This window comes from Poecilia mexicana, unplaced genomic scaffold, assembly GCF_051168715.1.
Source record: "Poecilia mexicana isolate PSO_F unplaced genomic scaffold, ASM5116871v1 scaffold_10, whole genome shotgun sequence".
Lineage (NCBI taxonomy): Eukaryota > Metazoa > Chordata > Actinopteri > Cyprinodontiformes > Poeciliidae > Poecilia > Poecilia mexicana.
Window position 1 is genome coordinate 27,135,152 of NW_028263379.1, and position 24,055 is coordinate 27,159,206.

At 44.9% G+C, this 24,055-nt stretch overlaps 1 protein-coding gene across 1 annotated transcript in view; it reads left to right on the forward strand.

The window, feature by feature from the left end:
• Nucleotides 1–24,055, forward strand: part of efnb1 (ephrin-B1) — an 82,250-nt gene that overhangs the window by 24,031 nt on the left and 34,164 nt on the right. Inside the window, exon 2 of the mRNA XM_015008051.2 lies at nt 7,862–8,139. Within this exon, the coding sequence (XP_014863537.2) occupies nt 7,862–8,139 (278 nt within the window). The remainder of the gene's footprint in view (nt 1–7,861; nt 8,140–24,055) is intronic.

The window sequence follows — 24,055 nt, forward strand, 5'->3', positions numbered from 1 at the left end:
TCTTTATGGAGCAAGCAGGGCCCATCTGTGGCTGCTCCTCTGTGATGGGAGGCAGCTGGCTACGTGTGTGTGTGTGTGTGTGAATGCGTGTGTTTGTGTTTGTGCGAGTGTGTCAGAGAAGAAACCAAGGAGGAGGAGGGAAGAGAGGCTTGTGTGTCTTTAGGTCATGGAACAGTCCCAGAACGAGGGCTAAACTCAGGCTGAAACTGACCCAAATGGTTTTGTCTAAAGCCAAGCCAAAATCATCTCTCCTCTTCTCTTCTCCTTTCCTTTCCTCTCCCTGCCTCGCCTTTCCTTTCCTCCTCTCCTCGCAGCCCAGCTGGAAGAGCTCAGTCCCTGGGCTCCTGGATGAATAACTGGGGACCCAAAGAGCAGCAGTCTGGGCTTCCTCTCTCTGTCACTGATACCAAGGATGACACTCAATCACAACAGCGCACACCCTCGCTCGCTTAAACTCCCCTGCTCTTAAAGAGGGACGGACTCGGCACTGACAGAAACCACGGAGGCCATAAGAAGAAACAGATTATACTCTTTCTCCTCCCTAATGACTTCTCGCAACCCTTCTCGCTCGACAGTCCTCTTCAGCTTGTTCGCCTCGTAACAAGGTCCACTTCTGTCCTCCTTGTGACAAGGCCATCTGGACGTCATCTCGTTAGCTCGTTACAGCCTCTGATTGTGCGATGCTAGCCCTTCATGTGACAGTGATAGAGGGCGAGCATACTGAGCTTGTTTGGTGAACATGAGAGGTGTGTGTCAGCCGCGCTCGCGTCTGTGTTCTAGCTCGCCGGTGTGCAACTGCTATGAGTCACACTGAATCTGATCTGCTCTGCATGCCAGCCTGCCGACTGAGCCGTCGGGAGCTAGCGAGCATTAGCCTGTGAGAGCGAGAGGGCGTCTGTGTTCACACGTACAAAAGCGGCTCTCAGCGGGGTGGAACTCGGCATCCTCAGTCTTCGCCTCTTGCGTCTGAAGTCGTCGTTTGTGTCTCTCCAGCGAGGACGGCCCGAGGGGGGAAATTCCGAGCGCTTCGCTTTTCAGCAAGTCGCTGCAGCAACGCAGGGGCCTTCTGGAGTTAAAATGCAATGCGGCCCCAGCTTAGTTTATCCACCGCCACCAGTTTTTTTCTCCATTTCTATAATAAGGGTCAAATCCTTCCTGCTTTGCTAAACAATTCAGGAGCCAGATGGATCTTGTTTTGCTTAATTTTAGGATGCCCATGTTTGTTGGTACGCCTCGCTAATGTGTGTGTGGCCCGTGCGCGCGCCGGGGCGACTTGTTTACTGTGTTTGACATGTGAGGAAATCAGTGTGTGTACACTGCGGGGTGTGTGTTTATGTGTGTATGTTTATAGTCAGGCCTCCTTAAGAACATCTGCCCTTGCAACGGCCTGACAGAAGCCAGCTATGTATACAAGCAATAGCGTTTTAGCTGCAGGCGACGAGAACAGACCCTATGACCAGCCTACCTTCTCGCGAGACGGTTCAGGCTGGTGCTGCGTCTGTGCAAACAGTGACAGTTTAGTGCTACGTGTGTTTCTCCCTCGTATGAAACGGGAACACTGTGTCGGGGCTCAGTGGATCTCAGCCGCATATTAGAGAGCGGAGCCATTTCAGAAGCTGCTGTTTGAGCATTTCCAATCTGAGCCTTTGTGGATCTACCTCGCTGGATCTGAAAAAGCGGTTCTAGGCGTAAGCAGTTCCTGCTTGGAGACAGACGTTTTAACATTTACAGACTTGATTGAGAGCTGGAAGCATTTGTGACCGGCATGAAACAATCAAGCATGTCGGTAATCGCTGGTTTAAAAACGCGTCCCGTTAAGTAGAAGCAAAAGTATTAACTTTCTCATGTTGCAACCACAAATTTGAGTTATTTTCGTTGACAGGTCAATGCGTCGTAGTGTGTAATTTTGCTAGCTAGGCACTCCACAAATTTGGCAAACGTAAAACACATTATGTGTGACGGAACATTATCAGAGCACATCGCCGTAAATAAAACTGGACACAGGCCAATGCTGGCGGACAGCCGGAAGTCTTCAAAAGACTTGAGGATCGAGGGGAGGTCCAGTGAAAATTGAGTTGCAAGAATTCAAAATTGCTGTTCACCGACACTTTCTGTCCAGTCCGACTGAGTTTCAGTGATTGTTGAACGTGCAGAAATGTCAGTTTGCAGATATGTAAAGATGGTGAATTATTTAGTGGCGTTGTAGTAAAAACATCAGTGCACGGTACACTTTATTTAATTTTTTCTTGGTAAAAATATGGATAATTGTGTAGAACTTTCTTTTGACTTACCAATTGCTCTAGTTTGTGTTATTCCATCCTGTAAAATTCCAATAAACTATGTTGCAGCTTGTAGTTGTAGTGTGCCAAAATGTAAAAAAAAAGATTGAAAGGTAAATGCTCTTGTAAGACGCTGTGTATTAGCGGCATAACCTCTGCATAAAACAATCCTTTGTTCCTCTCTGACTCCATTGTAACCTTGCTACATGGTTACAGTGGGTTGGTGGGTGTAGTGGCCTATGGCGTATTGATTGAAATGGCCAGAAATATCTCTGCCTTATGGAAAGTGTCATCTCTAATAACAGGGGGAAGCAGCCAGTGTGATTTTTTTTGTGGATAATGTAGGAGAGAAATAATAATTGGTGCTGCAACACTTCTCCTGGTGTGATAATTACCATGGTAATATCGAGGGGATAAAGTACCTGTTGTGCTGGCGATCATGTACGGACGGGGAGCTTGTTCTAACATGAAACGCAAGAGGAAAACAGAAACACAGCCTGTTGCAGGAACCGGAGGCTATAGATCTTCTGATGGAGACGGATTACATAGTTCGATAAAATATATTTTAATTAAAATGTACAGCATGCTGCTGATGGTGCTCAGGAGGAACAAATCAATTTAAGACCATTCAGTTGATATGAGCTATCCCAGCCTCTTTCTCCCCGGGTTCCCCGGGTACCCCGGGTCCCAGGTCCATTCATCCGGCAGCAGAGGCTGCCTGCCAGTGCGGCTCGGGGCAGGGGCTTGAGTCGACTGGACGGGGGTTGAGAACACAGGGGGAAGGGGTGGATTGAGGCTCTGTAAGGGGCTTTGAGTGGGCCTGAGTGTAGGCGGCGTTTTATCCAAAAGTCGGCGAGGGCAGGACGCTTGAATAGGGGGCGGCTGGGAAGTTGGGCTGGGAAGGTCCAGGATGCACCCCATGGTGCTTTTGTGTGCCTCCACATGTATATATGTGTGTGAATGTGTGTGTGTGTGTGTGTGTGTGTGTGTGTGTGTGTGTGTGTGTGTGTGTGTGGGGTGTAGCATATGTGAGATCATGTGCTCATATTCACCAGTGGAATGTAAAAAGAAAGAAGAGGGGCGGCCGGGGGGGGCTTGAGGGGTTCTCCTCTCTTTTTTGCCCGGTTGTTTTCTGTTCTCTCTCCACTGTGCTGCAGCGTAGGTCTGTTTGGATAAGCTCTTTACAGGATTGAGCATGCTGCGGAGCTGTCCAGATGAAACAAAACCAAACCTAGCTTGGTTGTTTTGAAAATGACTCCGTTGTATTTTGCTTGGTGCCGGCAGATCCACCTCGTTTGACACGAGGGGGATAGAGGCTCTCTCTCACGTTCGGGGTCATTTCCCAGAAACATTATTTGTATCTGCACAGCTCTTCCTCTGTGCGCTCCAACTTCTTTCATCAACAGGTCTTATGGGTCTCCAGACAACGAGAATGAAAGATGCAATTCAACCTCCCCTTTTTTATCCACCCCCCCTCCCCCAAGCCCCCTTTTTTCCCTTTTCGACCTCTTCAGAAGTACAATAACGTTCAGTCACTCGTCTCCTCCTCTCCATGGCGTGGCTGTGTGTTTCACCGGAGTGGTGCTGATTAAGCCCACAGAGAGACAAACAGGAGACAAAGTCCCTGCCCACCAGTTTAGTTTCACATCCTGGACTGGAGCTGGGCTGCAGCTTGCCAAGTGGAGGGCTTTTAAACTGGGCTAAACACTAATTGCTGCCCTATTTCTTTTATGCCGCTTCTTTCCCATCTGCGATGGCGCTTCCAGACCTCCACAGCAGCCAGAGCCTCATTATAGCAGACAGTTAACAAAGGCTGGGAAACAGAAGCAGAGAATTCACTTAGGATAGCTATCTAACCGCCAACCATGAGGCCTGCTTCGGAAAATTGAATCAATGACAGGAGCCGGCTTGAGATAAATCCTTCAAGGATATTGGGATATTAAGATTTTGAGAATCTTAATTGTTCATCTAAATTATTGCGACTCTGACAATGGAGTGAGTGGGACATGAGGCTCGTTATATTCCAGAGCCGGTCTTTTTTAACGCTGAAGCTATTTTGTCGAGGGTTTTTTTTTTTGACAAAAAGGAGAAATTTGCAAAGCAAATAATACAAAACCTACTTGTTGAATGAGACGAGTGGAGATCTGATTTTTAAATGTTTTTTTTTGCCCCTTTCCTGTGTTTTCTGTAGGTGTTTTTTTTCTTTCTCTTTTTTATGCGTGTTTGTAAAGTGAGGGGAGGATGGAGACGGGTGGGGAAGAGAGAAAAACCAAATGAGGGAAATGTTGAGGAGATGAATAAGAGGAAAAGGATAAAGGAGGGGAGAATGAGATTGCTGAGTGGAAATAGAGGTGGGGGGGGCGCTGAGATTGGGGGGACGAATGGAGAGATGGAGGAGGTGTGGGGGGGTCAGCAACAAAGCCTGATGTTGCTATGGAGACGTGTTTATGCCTCATTGATGCATCTTGTAGATCCAATTAGAGACTGATTGTGTCTGTTTCTTCATAGACATATGCACGTGTGTCCAGGCCCGGTGTGCGTTTAGACACACGCACGCACACACACACACCCACACACACACACACACACACACACACACGAAAACATATGTCTGCTTAAACACACACAAAAAAACAAGCAGGCATAAGCAGAGTGCTGCTGCTGAGCACTAGCAAATTATTAGAAGTAGGACAAAGGGATACCCCATGTTCTCGCTCTTATCGGCCTCTTGAATTAGCGCAACCCGCGTCCCCTCAACCCTCCCACTATCCCCTCCCACTCCCACTCCCCTTCAAAACCCGCGAGCGTCAGACAATAGTGGGGAAATAACGTCTCACCCGCATCCAAGCCCTGGGATGGGAGAGGGGGGCCTGCTTTCCACACATGCTGTCATTATGGCATCATAATCATACGGGTGACGGGAAGGACTGTTTTCTGTAGTTTGCTTATCACATCTATCCTCTGTGAATGAAGTCATCTGGCTGGTGATGCCCCTATCCTCCTTGAAGAATGGCCATGAATGTTAATCCGGTCGTTCGTTTTCATGGGGGGGTTTTCCTTGAAAAAAGAGGACTCTTTGAGAATCTTTTAGAACAATGCCTGACTCCTTGCCAGCGTTTAACATCATTAGTTGAGAAAACCTTGACGTCCCCCTAGAGCTGAAGCAACCATAGATTTTGTGGGAGACTCCTCAAAGATTTGATCTGCTGAGTTTTTCCACCAGGACAAATATTATTTTCTGATTTTGCTCTTCATGTGCTTAATGGTAAATAATAGTAATGTAGTCCAATTACTTTGGGGTAGCTAACATGTTTCATGCTGCAGAGGCAGCTGCTTAGAGCCTCCAGGCCAGCAGAGGGCCCCATGGAGCACTTGGCCTCTTCACAAAAAATATGCCTCATTCTTATTATAACTCAATCTGCCAACTTCCTGGTTTGTTTTAAAGGTGGATGGTGGAATTACTGAAAAGCCTGCAGGTCAATGATGACGCTAAAATTTTGTCCATTTAATACTTAGATGTGTTGCAGGCATAAAACAAAACTTAAAAGAACTTCAAATTAATATTTTTGGGGAAAAACACTAATGTGTTAAATTGTTAATTTCTTTCATTTATTGTATCTATCCAGGAGTCTTAAGAAGCCTTTCTGACATTATTAATCGTTAACATCAAGGCCAGAGGCGACGTCACACTGTGTGAGAGACAGCAGTCGACTTTACACAGCCATACATTTCAGTTTTATTTCAAAACAAAGAATAATTACGCGAATGAAGTGTCTTTAACATCCACTTTGCATGTTAAGCACAATGCTAGCAGGATTAGCATTTGCAATTTTGAATCTATTCGTTCTTGGGAACGTAGAACCCAATTTTAGGTTACATTTATAAATGTATCCTAATTCAGGATGTTCTGTGACACAACTTAATTCTAACCAAACAACTTTGCTGCCATACATTCAGCTTTCTTGTATCTCCTGACATCCAATTCCTTTTTCGAGCAACCTGAACGAAGCTTCTTGCAGCTTTCTCGCTTACAGTGAAAATAGCTTTCTTCTGTAACAACTTCCATAGTGAAGAGTGTTGCTGTCAGTAGTGGTAGGCTATGTATGGCGCAAAAAAAAAGAAAAAGAAAAAAAAAGGATCATATCTTTAGTTGCAGACCTCTGAATCCCAGATCAGGATCGATCCAGCATAAAATTGTCTCATCCCAGCCACGGGACGATTTGTCTCCACATACTCCTCTTTTAGTCTCTTCCGGGGAGAGGTCGTGGCTTTTTTCTGCTTGTCTGAAGAGCAGGTTATTTAGTGGTGAAACGATGTGTACGATGATGAAATGAGGGGCTGCAGATAAGGTGAGATTATACTCTGAGAGGGAGGAAGAGGGGAGACACCGACACAGACAGAGAGAGGGACCCCCTACACCCCTTCAGCCGCTGATGTCTTGTTATACCGTGAGGGATCAGAAAGAACAACAAATGCATCACGCGTTGCTAAATCCTCCTTAAATCCGCTGGCATGGGCAGATCTAGCAGATAGCCCCGCTGCTGGGCTCACTGTCTGCGATCACAACACACACACACACACACGCACACGCGCTTATACATGAACACACCCGTGGTCAGTCCGGCTGTCTGGGTTAATGCTTGGCTAACTGGGACAACAGAGCTGAACCATGTTGACGTTTTAAGCCCCAAACAAGTCCAGAACAATGATTCAGCCCATCTGCCCCCACCGTGCGTTTCCACCCCCCGCTCCCAATAGGAGTGCAACCTCAGCCCCTTTCTGTTGACGCTCCAGCACTCACACACACTCCAGCACTGGCCAAACACACCGCCGTTGCAAACCCGTGTACCTTTGCCCCCGGTCTTCACACGCATTTACACACACCGGGCCTCCTCCTGTCCCCCACCTTCAGTGAATAAAAAGAGAACAAAAGCCGATCTGATTGAGTTGGCAGCAGAATCGACGCGGAGAGGTACTGTAAGGTCAGATGGATTATCTTAATCCTCCACCAGTAGATGATCATGACGGGTGGTGGTGGTGGTGGGGCGGGGCATTGGTGGATGTACCAAGAAGCCTTAACCCTCTCAGCTGACCGCTGCGCGCTGTTGTTCCTCCAGAAACGGCCTTCTGAAGTAGCAGCATCGTTGTTATTACGCTAAAGCACGGGTCTTACCCCAAACTCTGAGAGTATGAAAAAGAAATCTGTTGCATTCCTTCTGCAGAATCCGATCCGAAGCGGCCATTTTGTGTTGCGGCACCTCTCTCTCTCTCCCTCTCTTTCTCTCTTTCTCTCTCTTCTTTCTTGCTAACTTTCGTTATGCTTTGAGTCACATCCAAGTATGAGAAAAATCTTCAGAGGATTTGTGTGAAACACTCTGTTGACTTGTTTGGAGGCCATGTCAAGCTGCAACACGCAAGTGTTTTGCCTCGCAGGCCGTCTCAGACGAATCTAAACCCGTAATTCCCTCGGCTAAAAGTATTAACACTATATAAACTCTGCTTGATATATGTGGCTGCTTGCACAGGCCATCCCTTTTATCTGGAAGTAACAATTTGTCTTTATTTTTTTTGCCTCGCCCCAGGTTTCTTCCTGGAAAGGGTCTTGTGATCTACCCGGACATCGGGGACAAGCTGGATATCATCTGTCCCAGCGCCGACCAGGGCCGAGACTACGAGTTCTACAAGCTGTATCTGGTGAAGAGAGAGCAGGCGGAGAGCTGCAGCACGGTACTCGACCCCAACGTGCTGGTGAACTGCAACAAGCCTGGGAAGAACATCAAGTTCACCATCAAGTTCCAGGAGTTCAGCCCCAACTACATGGGCCTGGAGTTCAAGAGGAACGTCAACTACTACATCACCTGTAAGTTTGTTGGGGTGGAGGGGTTGGGGGGTAAACAAAAAGACGAGTCGATTTGTTGACGTTTGTCGTTTTCACTTTTGTTCAGCTGAAGAAAGCCTGACTGAACAACAGGGGTAATAATCTCTGTGCTTCACACTCAGTTACACACAGTCACACCCGGGAGTTTCCTTGTTAAATTGCATTTTAATGGCTGCCGTGGCAGCTCCATAGCAACGACCGGAGTTTCTGTGCCTTGCTTAAGGCGGAGCGGTCAGAAGTGATTACGGTGTTAAATATTCCCTATCATTGTAGGACGCAAACAGGGGAACTTGAGCGTTTTGTTTGGGTTTTCAAGCTGTTTTACTTCCTCTTATATTACACTTTAGAAAAAGATTGAATGGGATCACAATTAGTGATGCCTCAACAATTATCTTATTTTGTTAAGGGATAATTGATGAGGCCTTGTTTTTTTTTGTAAAATGACAACATAAACCTGAAAGTCCAGGATAGCAGTATCTTGGATGAAGCCAGTGGGACTAAAGAGCATAAATAATTTATAAAATGTATGATCACTGAGCTGTAAATACAACCTTGATAGTAGCTCTTTTGAGAACAGCTAGACATGCAATAATGCAATTGTATGCGATCGATAAACCTTTGCAACTTGAGAGCATACAGATGAGTACTTCCGATGATAAATATGCAATGAACAGACATGTTCTGATTTCATTTTTGGCTATCTATAATGAAAACCTTAAGCAATTCTGTCCTGGACTGTGCCTGGGAAAGTAATCCTCTCGCCCCGCCATCCAACCTGCAAAGGTACCAAATTATGTTTGAAAAATTATGCTTTTGCTCCTGCTGTTTGTCAAAAATATAATCCGTCCGTTTGTCCATCAATCCACCCAACGACCCCCTGGCGTCACGGTGCTCATGTTGACTGTCCACGTCTTAAAACAAGACATCAAGTTTATGGTGAACGTCTCGCATAAACTGGAAATAAAATCAAGCATTGCATAATAATTCAGCCTTCAAAGGATTCTGTCTTTATCGGCATGAGAGGAGCCTCGGTTTTCTCCTCATCAAAGCCCTCTAGCTCAAACTCCCGCAAGCTGAAAACAGAAACACACACACACACACACACACACACACACACACACACACCCCCCCACACACACACACACACACACACACACAAAAAAAGGCACATTTTTATCTCTGCTTTCACTTCCGACTTTGTTTGAGGCATACAGAGCTGTCTGCGTAAACCTCTTTTCTCAATCAGATTGTTCCTCTGCTCAAACAGAAGGTTGATGGTATCTCCAGCAGACGCCCGCGATGGGATCTGGGTGTCGTTACTGAAGTCTGAGGAGCTCCGTGAGCAGAGCAATGCAAGACCGTGCACAAAAATCACAGTTTATTAAGAAAGATCCCAAACTGTGCGCTGGTGTTTGCTTTGGGTCGCCGTACCTGACATCTACTTGTTGATACTCCGGCTAACCTGCAGCTCTCTCTCACATGAGGTTGTGTTAAACAACCGTTCTGATTGACAGGAGGAAATGTGAGTCATAAGTTTGAACCAGCACTTGAGAAAACATGAGAATATGCCATTGTGTAACTGCAGTTAAAATTCTTCCTCTCTCATACCGTCGTAGGGAGTCTAGACTACTTTGGTTGACAGAACAAAGTAAAGAAGAAAAAAAAGCTGTTGAAGGAACAGATTTTCTTTAAGATACTCAGAGGTAAAACACAGTTGATCTTCAGCGTGAATGAACAGAGTGAGTTTGAATAAAACTCTTGTTGTGCCACTTAAATCAACAAGCTACAACTTTGTAGAAGACGGATTCAAGGAGGTTCAAACCACAAAACTCATTTCGAGTTTTTAAATTTTAAGTAGGTATTAATGTTTCTTAAAGACAGATACCCTGGCGGGAGTTTGGTAGCTGATTACCAAAATGTTTTCTAAGTTCGACAATAAGGTCACAATAAGGTCACTGGCGGTACTCTATAGAACCTGACTGCATACTGATGAAGTGACTCAGGCGTTTGATTGAGATGTTTTGGTTCAAGTACACATCTGTGCGTTACTAGGAGTGTCATTCTCCTAGTGTGGACCTTGCTTTAACCCTAAGATTCCCTGAAAGGCTGCCAGCACTTTGAAATCCAGCTTGCTACTTGATACGCTCTATTCCGATCAGCCTTCTTGTTATCTGCTGAACGTCTTGCGTTCTTGCTCTCTCACAGTCTGAACAAGCACGACACGCCTCGACACGCTCCCTCCTTAATAGCTTCTTGGATGTTTTGTGCTACTTCTGACTTCATGCTTAGACACCGTGCAGATACCGAAGAATGTTCTTCACACACAAGAAGGCTGTTGTCAACGGGACCTGTTAGCACTTAGTTTGGCGCGTTCACTGACTGCAAAAGAGCTCGTATTTTTGAGTTTCCAAACATGCGGCTCACGTTAGACCCCAACGAAGCTTAACTGTACTCTTTCTAAACATTTATAGTCTCCTTGTTCAGAGGGAAGCAAATGAGCATGGAGAACCATGCCTTTAATTTATACTGCAAGGTTTTTGCAATATTGCAAAGGCTTTATCTAACTTTTGCTCATTTTAATTATTTCTTCCAAGCTGAACTCGTTTTTTCTTTTTTTTTTTTTAAATTACAGCCCGTCGTTAAGCTCGTCCCAGGACACCGCCGCTCTATGCCACATCCACATTCCAAATTGATTCTTCAGCAAATCAACAAAATGATTAGAGATGATCCTCAAATTACAGAGGCAGTGCCTGAACTAATATGCAACAAGCTGCGTCATGCCAAAGAATGGCTGGCACAGTGAGAAATCAATAGATGCTCTGCAGGCCACGAGACAAAAATGAACCTACCGCCAGTATCGGCTAATGAAGCTTGGCGTATTACACCGCTCCATCAAACGTGGCCAAATTAAGCTAATATTTTGGGAATATCAATAAGTCACTTGAGAGATTTAATCTCCTCGCGTCTCATTTTAAGTCTGTAAAGTATTCAAAAACATTAATGCTACTGCAGCTTTAAAGCGGCTCTTTTACATCCTCCTCTGAAATGAAGAAAAAAAAATACACACAAGTGCAGCTTAAATTAAACAAATTAAATCCCACATAAATTTTTCTTTTCATCTGTTGCAGTTCCGTCAATATTTGTGAAGTCTCCCTCGCAGGGAGAACGCAGGGAAGCGTGAAGCTTGAGATGTTATCAAGGCGACAATTTTCGTGGTCGTTCCTCTGGCAGCGTGTCACGGGGGCTTCAAGGAAATATTTCTCTGAACTTTTAATGCGCCCACATGTTTTTTTACTGGGAAAAAAAAAAAGAAAAAAAGGAAAAGAAAACCCACCTTGGGCATTCTTGTCACTTTCTTCGCCTTTCCCTCCTTTGCGGGACTGCTCGGCATATTGTCTGCTGATTACATCATAAATATTTTAACTAACTTTATTCCTGACATGTGCGTGGGCTGGCATTCTGACAGCCGCTAACTCCGACTTAAAAGCAAAAAAAAAAAAAAAAAAATGTCAGCTTTATCTCGGGCTGCTTCTAATTTTAATGCGGCACTCTCTTTTCTCTTCTGTGCATCGGCGGCCTAACCGATGTTTGTTTTATGCAAACTAGAGGAATACTTTACACTTTCTCCACTGTGCTTCAGACCGTGAATCACAGCTAGCTGTAAATCCTTCATGAGGCGACTCCGTCTCGCAGGAGCCCGGCTGATGGGGAGGGGGGGGGATCATTATTAGCTCATACACTGTAACGTTTGCATGTCAGCCGTAATCGGATGTGGCGTCCGTCTAGGTGTTACATTAATGTTGTTGTTCTTTGCAACAGGAGGATCATGTTTTATCTATACCACTGTGGCCTGCGCACACACACTGTCATTTAGTTAATGGCCGTGTGTGGCTGCTGTAGGAACCTCCGCTAAGCACCTTTCCAGCTTTACATAGGAGATAAGAGTGAGATTACGAGTGTGTCAAAACCAGTTGTTTCAAATGCTGTTAATGAGTAATGCTATCCATTACATTCAGTTCTTGTTTTGTTTTTGATTAAAACACTTAAACATCAGCACAGAATAAACTTCTGCTTAATCTGCTGGTAGTGGAGTCACTAAAATATCACAAGCTAGGATTAGCTGGTTAGCTTGTAGCTACTAGGCGATGCTGCAGTTGGTTGGTTAACAAACAGCTTGCTGACTGGAGAATCATTGCCTATTACATGTTTAACAGCATTGTAATAGTGGAGGGTGGTGCTCTTGTAGTTTCCACACCTGGGAGGTCCGTGCTTTTAGTGTCAAACAGGCTAATTTGTTTTTCCTGTAAGTGACGGAAAATAGCCTTCCTGCACTACTCCGGCTTCTCATTAAACGGGCAGTTTAAACCAAATTAAAGATACGGCTTGAAGTTTTAAGTGTTGTGTAAGCCTTGACAAGATCGAGGTGCAAACTGAGTAAACCTATTTCAGGAGCTAACCCTGCCCGGGTCATGATGTCCAGAGTGGATGTCTGTGTTTGTTGAGGCCCCCCACCCCAGCTTATCCATTCGTAGAGGACGTGAGTGAGTTATCCCACCGCCTCTGCTGGGAATGGGGTCCGGTCAGCCAGCAGAGCGGCGTAAATCTGCTCTGCCCATAAAGAACTGGCTTATCTGCTCTGATTAACGGCCCGGCATGGCAGACACCATCTGAGACGAGAAGAAGATGCATAAGGAGTGGACATTCCTCTAAACCCTCCAGAAGTTTTTTTTTTTTTTTTGTCCAGCAGACTCCCTTCTCCCTCTGACCCATGATCCGGTTCTGTTACGCGGGTTAGAAGAGGTAACAAAAGTTGCGGGCCGATGTAAACAGCAAATGGTGTGTGCGTGTGTGTGTGAGTGTGTGTGTGTCGTGTGTTTGCGTGAGTATGTGTCACCGTGGGGGACCCCCGTTCACTTGGTCCCGTCCATCCCGGTCCCTCTCTGACAGGAGTCTCGGGAGGGGTCAAAGGTCGCAATGCAAAGTCTGGGGAGGGTCACGGAAACACCACAGGAGGGCCAGCTATGATAACTTTGCACTGATCTAAAGTCCAGACCAGCACCAGCTTGTGCTGTCTATCAGCACCCCATGCCCCCTGTGCACACACACACACACACACACGCACGCACACACACATAAACGTCAACATGGATATATACACACACCTTCTAAGCCTTCTGCTGCCTAAGTGAACAAACTGGTTATATTTCATAGCGTTGTCTAAACACAGGATATCGAATGAGCTGTTTGTGTGGAAAATGGCCGGGGTGTGTTTGGGGCTCGGAGTGAGTGCCGAGGCGATTCCGGACAGGAGGCTTTTAGGAAGGGAAAATATAATGGGGAAAATGAGCAACGGAGTGAGGAAAAACGAGCAGAGGGACATATAATGAATATCTACACAGACAGTCGCAATACATCACCGAGCCTCCATTTTCTTTCCCTGTCGCCCACCAATCGACATAATGTTGCATGACTCGCTTCATGATTGGCCGGCTGTGGCTAGCCGAGTCTCTGTTCCACATAAAAAGTTGAGGCTGCGCAGCGGGAGACAGAGGCCGCCTGTCGACATGCACTTCTCCCCTGTCTTGATTTTCCTGAGGATCGGACAGGAGTAGGCCTGATCCCTCCTGACAGCTGTCACTCTGCATCGCGGCGCACCATCCCGGACTCTGACACGTTGCCGACTTCCTCACCACAGTTCCGCGACAGACTAGCAGACGCTGTCTCACCTCGGTAAATAACACAACGCTGGCTCGCAGCAAACGCTGAAGTCGAGTTTGTTCTTGGGGCTCAGCTCGGTTGACTTTCCGGCGAATGCTGTGAAATTTCCTTCAATGCCGTTTATGTGTTTTGACATCTGCATTTAAGTCAGTAATGAAAAAAAGCTGTGCTCATTTTTCTGAGTCACTGGGTGCTGACCCAGTTTTTAAAAAACAAAGCTGAAGAAGATATCTGACTAACTGGATGTGACCTTCTTTGCTGTGCTCACCTCCTCAGATTGGGGTTAGGAACCATGTTGGATATCAGTGTCTCGGGTTGTACTGACACAGCCAGCTAATCGGATGAGACAATCTTTGGTTGACAAGAATGAAGAGACGATTGTTTATAAATTCTTTTACAAAATACTAAGAAATCCCCCACTTTTTTGTTTCCACAGATAAATTAGAGGGATTACAAGTTTATTTTAAAAAATTTGGACTAAAAATCAGTCCAAAGCTGCTTTTTGTGTTATTGTTAATTGCTGGTCAATATACATCTATAGTTTTGATCAAGAGATGTTCACTTTAGGACTCATTAGAAGTTGTGAAATAGCCCTTTAGTTTCACATTAGTTGGAAGGATTAATACAGATGCTAAAATTCAGCTTTGCTAGCTATTTTAAAAATGTTGCAAATTTTCTGTATCTTTAGTTTGGCACCTTGAGAAAGTTTTGAAGCAGTTGCTAACTGCTAGCTGCTTCATTAGCAGCTCACAGATATTAAGATATTATTTACAAATCTTCTTTATCTTAAGCTTACTGCTGATTGGATGCTCCGAAGCAGATCCTACCTTTAGCATTGTTAGCTGCTCATGGTTAGCCAATCATAAGTTTGTTCTGCCTAAAAATAAGAGAAAATGTTACCTTTAGCATCGCTAGCGGATAATAGCTAGCCATTTACTGCATTTTAAGGTGCTTACAAATTATTCTCATCTTTAAACGTTTGAAGATTTGTCAGCTAGCCAGATGAGAAGTCTTTATTAGCCAAAGTCATCACAACAGTAGCTCAGTAGATACTTCATTCCTACTTTCAAAGTAACAGTTTTTACCACAAAAAATCAACAGAATAAATGGTACTGGTGTATTAGCTAAGTATTTATTATGATGTACCTCTTGGATTTCAAGGTTTATTTTAAAAAGCAAGACTAATTTCACCAAATAAAAGTCATGCTAGCTTAACTAGTGTAACATAGTTAATATTGTATAGCATGATTTTGTCATGTTCCAAATAACTGTCTCAAACATAGATCCAACAGGGTGTTAAGCGTAACACCCTCTTCATATTTTAGGCTCATAATAATAGCTTACACTTAATTTACCGTACACAAGCTGACAGACAGAGCTTTGTGAGACACACATGAGTTTGGTGGAAAATGTTGTGCTGTTTTATCATTGGTATTATCTCCTCAGCCCCCACATGACACACCTCTTCCATCTAAACGTCCCCTGAAGCTACACTATATGCATCCAGACTGCAGCTATGTTGCCTGGCTGTACAAGTCACCCCTCGTCCACCCGGCAGGGAGTTGAAGGTTGGGGCTTAAAATTTCTGCCTCTTGCTGCCACCGACCACCGGATCCTCCCATTTACAGGGGCCCTCCATCGTACGTGTGCGGTCTCCCACGCAGGTCCTCGCTTCAATGTTGCAAAGAAGCCAAGAAGCACACTAACACGCGCTCGTCTGAGGCAAATAAATTAAACTCCGCAAAGGCATTTAGCCTGAGATGCAGCACAATACCAGTAATTTCATTAGAAAAAGCGTTAAATGTCATCTTTTAGAGATAACATCAGATTACCATAATTAAATCACAGCTATTTAGGGATGGGGGGGAATGCAGCTGTCAGGTCGAAGGCATGTGGATTTTCAGATTACAGGGCTGCAAATAACTCACACATTTTTTAACTGGCAATTACATAAGTTCTTTGTTGTGAAGAGCTAACAGCTACCATCTGCTAACCCGTCTTTGTGAAAGAGCACAGAAACATTTTGACGAGAGGAAAGAGAGGCTTACGCATGCTTGATGTCATGTGAGTGGAGAACCGAAGATGTTTTACTTTATTGAGCGATGTTCGGAAAGTACACTTTGAAAGTCTAAATAAATAATAATAAACAGCCTTGAGATTATTATTTGTGCTCGGGACAAACATCCCTGTACGCGGTGCAGCTCCTTAAACTTTTCCATTTCGAGTTGCAACCACAAACTTTAGTGGACGATTCAATTTCTATGCAAGTGTTTAATAGACCAGCAGAAAGTAGCATATAATTATGGAGTGGAAGGAGCATGCTTAATGGTTTTCAAAATGTTTTACATATATAAATATGGAAAATGTGTTGTGCTTTTACTCTCAGCCTCCATTTAATCTGAATCACCTTAAAAAAGATCCATTGCAACCAATTGCCTTAAGAAGTATCTCAAACACTGAGTGCTGTAAAGAGCCTCTGTGTGTAATTTCAATGTCAGTATAAGCATGTCTGTTCTGTGGAGGCCTGGAATGTTTGCTCACCATCCCCATATTGAAACACTGCAATGGCAGCATGCTGTGCAGATGTTTATCTTTGACAGGAACGTGAAAGCTGGTCAGAGTTGATGAGAAGATGAGTGGAGTGGAGTTAACGTTAAGAGATTTGAGACTGGAGCGGAGTATCGTCGCCTTCCAGCAGGACAGCTTGGGTGTCCAAGCTTATGCATGTGTAAGAACGGCCCAGTCTTACACTTATTTACAGATCCTCCATCAAACAGAGAATCTGTAAACAGACTTTGTCCTTGACCTATTTTGCAAAGAAAGCAGGAGCAAAAAATGTCCATCTTTAGTTGCACAAATCTATCAGAAAATACTTTGTTTTATTCATGATGGTTATACTTGGTGATGGCCGAAGACAAATGCATGGCACACTTACAAATCTTAAGTTGTAAAGCATTTTGAAGCGCATTTAGGCTTTTCCTTTCCACTTTAAAACGACACACATCTTTGCAGTAATTTATCATACAGAATACATGTGAGTAAAATGAGACAAAGTGTGAAACTTTTCACAAAATATGGCTACCTTAGCCTGGCACTGCTACTTATTCATGTTCATGTTCAAATACAGCTCTGGAAAAAATTAAGAAACCACTTAAAATAATCAGTTTCTCTGATTTTACTTTTATGTTGGAGTAAAATGAACATTGTTCTTTTATTCTATGAACTACTGACAACATGTTTACGAAATTCCAAGCTAAAGTTTAGTATTTATTTGCAGAAAATGAGAAATGGTCAGAATAACTTAAAAGATGCAGCTCTTTCAGACCTCAAATAATGCAAAGTAAACAAGTTCATATTCATTTAGAAACAACAACCGTAATATTTTAACTCAGGAAGAGTTCAGAAATCAATATTTGGTGAAATAACAAGGAGGTTTTCAATGGGGTTCAGTGCAGTGGGCTCTTCTCTTTTTGTTTTTTCCAGAGCTGCCTATGATCAATGTTTAACATCGAAAGAAGTTCACTTAAAAAAAAAAAAAAAAAATCCGTAGTAGCTGAGGATCTGATCTCAATAGGTGTTATTTGTGTTGCTGGTTTGCGCTTAAAGCAGCTAATCAGCAACCTTTAATGGATTTGGTTTTCAAAGCGCACCCAGCCAACAGGTCAGGCTAGCGCCGGTGGAGGAGTCTGGCCGGGGATAAGGGGATTTAACCCCCTCGTGAGTGAATGCAGCCCTGTGTTTATTAGTGTGCCAGTGTAATATACGGCTTTCTGCTTGCTTTGCAAATCTATCCAGGCTGCCTCCGCTACTTCTCCTTTGGATATTTCATTCGCTGAGGGTTAGCAGGCACAGCGTTATTGTCGCTGGTTATTGCCTTTCGTTTATTACAGGGGGGAGTTTGTTTAGAGGGGGAGGAGGGGCGCGGCGGGGTACGAGGACTCTGCCTCCGAGAGTGGGCCGCTCGCATGGCTGTGCAAGTGAATGGTAACCATTGGTTACGGCTTAGCCCGCCGCTGCTAGATGAAGCTGATATATTCATGTATTCATCTCAATTAGTCGGCTCCAAACGCAGACACTCTTCCCTTCCTCGGCTGTGCTCCGTGCTTATCTTATTAGAATATTTGATCCTGCATGCAAGACCTCCCTCACTCTTTTTGCACACCATGTCAACTCTTGTTTCCACTCTTCAAAAAAAACCCTCCATTATTCTGCCCTTATGTTTCTGAGTTTGTTCGTGTGTGTGTGTGCGTGTGTGTGAAGGTGCGGTGGGAGGTCTGTGTTCAAGTCATTTTGGTTGATTACTCAGATCTCCTCTCAGCACGCAGACCACGAGAGACCGCAAAGCAAACTCGGAGAGAAACAACAGTGTTGATTTTTGTTTCCTGCTCTTCACTAACACAAACTTATTTGCTGACTAACCCTCCTCCTCCTCCTCCATCAAGGCGACTCACAGTTGTTGAATGTGTGTCTCGTACTGGTTTTCTTTAAATCCATCTGCTGAGGAGCTGAAACCGCCTCTGTTCTTAAGCAAGTCCAACACCGCTTCAAACGAAAGCAGCAGAGACGTCTGACGGCTGCTTGATGGTGGCATGTTTGGAGTTAGTGATGATTAAGAGGCAGGCCTGCAGAATGAGCACGAGTCTCCATGGCGGTCCAGGATGGGATTCTCAGTGTCATAACCCCAAAGTGGAAAAAAAACAAAAAAACAAAAAAAAACACCAGTTTTTACTGGATCTCAGTACATCCACAACAATTTTAAACGAAAATGTATAACACGATCCATTAGAAATAGAAAAGCTACAAAAATTCATACTGCTTCCAACACAAGATGTTTTTTTATGGCTATTATGTGTTTATTTATTTATTTTGATATATAAGTTTGACCAAAGTCATACATTTTATTTCTATATTTGTTGTGTTATTTGAATTTAATGTAATTGAGCATAATCGTTATTCAATGCTCTACAGAGTTGGTAAAAACTCCCATCATTCTAACTATTTTGCTGGTTTTCCATACATTAGAACAGCAAAAATTAACATTTTAAAACTGGAGCTTTATAAAACTTTGGTATACCTTGACATCATTAAGCACTCTGTGCCCGGTACATGATGGGAGCTGACTGAGACGATTGTTTGTCATTCTTCTTCTGCTTAAAAAAAATCCAAAAAGCAACAAGAACAGAACAAAACAATGCAGGCTGTAATCTAAAACACTCAGCACATGTATTTTTCCATTTCCATCAGAGACGTCTTGAGGTTGTTCTCCCTCCTCTTTTGCCGACAACACATAATCTCGGCGCATTTCTTCTTCGGCCAATAGCTGAGCTCAAATCACACAAGCTCTCTGTCTGTCAGATTGGAGCTCGCTCTCCCTCCCTCTCTCCCAGCCCTGGAACCGTGGTTTTGTCTTTTCCAAGGCACGCTCTGAAATGGCTTTGTTTTCCGACAGCCATTCAGTGGCACTCTCAGCCAGGGCCTGCCAAAAAGAGATCCGCCTCTCCCCCCCTCATCCCCCCACCCCACCAAGCTGGAGCCCGGGCCTGTTTACACAAACTCATCGGAGAAATATGGATATATAATTATAGAGGTTGTTAGTTTTAATGTTGCATCCTCTCAGTTGAAGGGGGAAGGAACAAAAAAAAAAAAAAAAAAATAACCGCATGCTTGGTCAGCTTCGATGAAGGGTGGCTGATGAAACTCTGACCAAGAATGGCGTGAACTTTTCTGCAGAGAGCGTTTCAGAGACGGGGCGGGAGAGGACAGAGAGGGGGGTTAAAAAAGGAGGGGAGGGGGCGCTTTTTCGACGGGATCGAATCAGCTCCGAGTTAAGCAAACAAACATGAATCACGAGGCGGCGATAGAGATTACTGTGGTCGTCCGACGCATAAATACAGAGTCTAAATACTACTCTGCAGGGCCAGGGCCGAGCCCGTTTCTGTGAATTCAGCTCGGTGGCAAAATGTCCGTGTTCCATTCCAGCGCGACCACAGGCGCACAAACACAGTAACAGGAGTCGACAAACACACAATGAGGCGTGTGTGTGCGTGCGCGCAAACACACAGGCATAAATAAGCACAAAGCCACATAAGCAAATTCAAATATATATATATATATGTATATATATATATATATATATATATATATATATATATATATTATATATATATATATATATATATATATATACACACATATACATATATATATATACATTCATATGCTCACAGAAGCATGCAAATAGATGCACACATAAAAAAAGAAAAATAACACATAATGTAGCCTCACTCATCCTCCCTCTGCAGAATTGCCGGCGTTAATAGGAGCTGCCGTAAGCACTGTGCATTCGTTAGCGCACCTTTAAGAGAGGCACGGCTGGGCTGAGTACGGGATCTTTTCAGTCAGCAGTCCCACAGGTGCAGCTCGCGCGCACGTGATGGATGGATGCGGGGAAGAAATGCGTCTTTAAATAAATATGTGCCGTGTAGTCCGGGCCCACAGCGACGCCGCGGTTCAGTGTTCAGGACTTGCATTCTGCTAACTCTTTTCCCACTCCTCTGTCTCGCCTAATTTTTCTTCCTGCTGCTTCGTCTTTCTCCCCGTTAGGCAAGAGCCAGGACACCAGAGTTTTATAGCATCGTGGTGTTAACTCAAAAACCAAAAGGGATAACACAGCAAAATAAAAAAAAAAACAACAATTATCCCATCTGCCCATCCATCCATCTTTTCTGTACATTCATTTACCCTTGCAGGGTCATTCTAAGCACCCCGGGCAGGCCGCCAGTGCTTCACAGAGCAACACCGAGACACAGCCACACATACACACACTCCCTCCTTCGGACAATTTAGAGAGACCAATTAGCCAAACCTGCATATTTTTGGACTGTGGGGAATGCCAGAGCACCCGAGGAGAACTCATTTATGCGAGGGGAATAACACATAAACTCCATAATGAGAGGTCTTGAGATATGGACTTTGGCAAAAATATAGACGAAATACCTGCTTTAGTTGTAGTTGAGCTCCTATTGTAGATTAACACAAGTATAACACGTTAATGAGTCTTTTCACACTGTGGCGGTCTGTGGAGAAATAATGCAAAAAAGCTGAATTGAGTGTTGGGCTGGATGATGTGGCTGATATAACCGTCGATTTTGATAATTATTAATTAGCTGTAATACAGCCAAACTGATTCCTGTGTTATCTACAGTTTCCTCTCGAGCCATTGTACTCATTCACACAAAACAAGGTACTCAACAGGTTGTTGCTAGGTAACCAAAGAGTGAGTGAGGTAGTTGACGCCACCAGCCTCGCGAAGCTGGCTGCGAGAGGTTGAGCGGCTAAAGCCTTTCCTCCCCTGCCTACGTCCCCCCGAATGCTGTGCGGTTCTGGATTGGAGTTTAATGAAATTCTTGAACATTCTACCTGAAGTACTCTCTGTTTACATTGACCACGTGTCTATCGAAATATATATATTGTTGATTGATTACCCAGCCCTGTATCAGTGCAGGAAACCTTCTTTCAGCCAATTATCCCCCAGTGTTCAGCAGCAAGAGAGAGAGAGAGACAGAGGGTGAGTCTTGGGCTCCTCAACTCCAACCAGGGAGTTTTGAGGATTGTATTGTTTCCTAGGAATGCCAGAACACAAGAGTACAAAATTAAACAATGCAGCCCATAATCTCAAACAATCTACTCATGCAGTTTTCCATTTCGATTCGAGACATCTTGAGGTTGTTCCCCTTCGGTTTCTGCCAAAAACACATATTCTCAGCGTACTTCTTATCCGGCCAATAGCTGAGCTCAAACCACAGCTCTCTTGTCTGTCAGATGGAGCTCGCTTGAACAGAGCCTGCAGTCGGCTGCCCGCCGTTGCTTGCCAATTGTGTTGAAACTGCGTTTGGGATAGCGGCGCTCCTTTATTGCCGTTCTTCAGGCGACTGAGCAGCAGTGCGCAGCATCTAACGGGGGAGGCGTGGTGTTGCGTTGGATAGGCCTTGTGTCTCAACAGGACGACTTCAAACCGTAGAAGACAAAACGACGACATGATCTAAAAACCAACCTACTCCCTACCACCTAGTTTCCTCTCCTCCTCACATCTCCGTCCGCCTCCTCCTCCCGTCTCTTCGCTCCGCAGTGACGGATCCTTCAGGAAATTGTTCCGAGTCTGCCAGACATTTTCCTCCTGTAGCTGTTTATTTGTGTTTAGGTTGGGTCGGTTAGAGAACAGGGCGTCCGGATCCTCTCTCTCCTCTCTCTCTCTCCAAGAGGGGAGGTTAAGCTCTTGGACTCTTTTTTTTTCTTTTTACCATCTTGTGCCAAAAAAAACACTGATCCCCGATCAGCGCGGGTTTACCGTGTAAGTGATATAAGAGGCGAGGAGAGAGGAGCGGCCCGAAAAGACCCGGGCTGGGCTGGTTGGGACGCAATCAGTGTGTGAGTGCACACGCGTGGATGTGCAGGCTTTGTGCGCATTAGGACGCAATCAGCGGCCCTTTTTCTCTGCGGTCCGCTTCTGCTCTCTGATTGGGATTTTGGCGAGTACCGGAGAGGAGGGAGAGCTTCTCTTTCCCTGCTTCCTGCGTGTCAGGGCTGGAGAAGCCTCACCGCCGTGTGGGAATCTCTGGTGCTTTACACATTAGCTTCATTGCACCCCTCCCCTCGAATCTCCCAGAGCATTTTTTTTTTTTTTTTTTCATATCCGCCTCCGTGTCAACATGTGTCTGTGTACGTGTGTGTCACTGTGCATTAGGACTGCTCTGACCGGAAACGATGTTGGTTCCTGTCAGCTCCCCTAACACGTTAGCAGGTACCAGAGAAACTCTCCTCAAGGGAGGTTTGGGCGCACACAGGCGTCCACGTCCAAAAATAATCAAACCACGCGCAAGGGACATGTGTGCGCCCACACACCTATCCCCGTCTTTGTTTGTCGTTCTTTTTTTTCTTTTTTTTGCAGATTTTGATTCAGTGGACAACAGATGGGCTGACATCAACTCTCTCCTCCATAACAAGTACACCCTCTGTCTCTCTCCCAAGCCTTTACTGGCGCTCTCTGCTCTAATCTAGTGCTCAGGCAATTAGGCGGCTATTTGTTCATGGGGATACTGCAGGCATAAATGTCATTAATTGCCATCGACTGTTTTCCATCACTCAGATTGTGAGGATTTCACTAATATCCTTCCCCCCCTTCGTTCACTTACGTGTTTGGTTGAAAAAGTTCAGCAGAGAGCGTTGCATCCACTCCACTCCACAAGCCTCTCCCCTCGCCTTTTCGAACGCCTCGTCCCATTTTGCTCTGCATCACCTGTTTGAGATGGGAAGCCCAGCGAGCCTGCGGCAGGAGTTATCATTTGTTTGTTTGTTTGTTTCGCCGTTGCTGATGTGTGTTATTGTGTGCCGCGCAACACAAGGCCGGCTCAGTTGTCATAACTCTCCACCGGAGGCCGGATTGAAAAGGTCAGTGAAAATGAAGCCGCTCTCCTTGTGGACGATGGATGGATTCGGCGCGCGCGCACTAAATCATCTTAAAACATTTGCGCAAATGCAAAACCCCACCCGCCTCCCTCCCACCTTTCTGATCATATTTTACATGTAGCGGCAGGAAAGGCGTGGAGCTCCAGATACTTCGTCTGCCACCGTTCTGGCTTGTTGATTTGTTCCAATTCCTCGGCTCTGGTTTCCCTCAGGAGGGAGTTCACTCGCAAATTACCTCCTCAGTCAGTTGAGGTTTTCAGAGCCCTCGTGCCCTTTGACATGCCACCGCTATCTCAACACATTCCGATCCATCCCAGCGGTTCTTTTATCGCGCTGATTTGTGGCTCGCCGCTCTGTAGGTGGATCGACTCCTCTCTGGAGTCCAGAGTCCCAAATCACCTTTCCTCTCGACAGCCACAAGAAAGGCCGGTAGAAAAAGAAAAAAAAAAAAAAAAAAAAAAAGACGAGCTAGGATGGATAAAGTTGGGTCGGTTTTATTTATTTATTTATTTTTTATCAACAGCTGGAAGTTAGCGAGTGAACCGGGGTTCACCTCGCGCGATTATCAGTGCAAACGAAGCAAGACGAAAACTTCAATGAGCCTCCCGCTGAGTAGCGAGCTCGCTAAAGAGGCCTTCTGTGTACATCTGTCAGCTGATTTTTGCACATGTGCAACCTGACGATATTAGTGCCACCCACCAATACTTAGGAAATA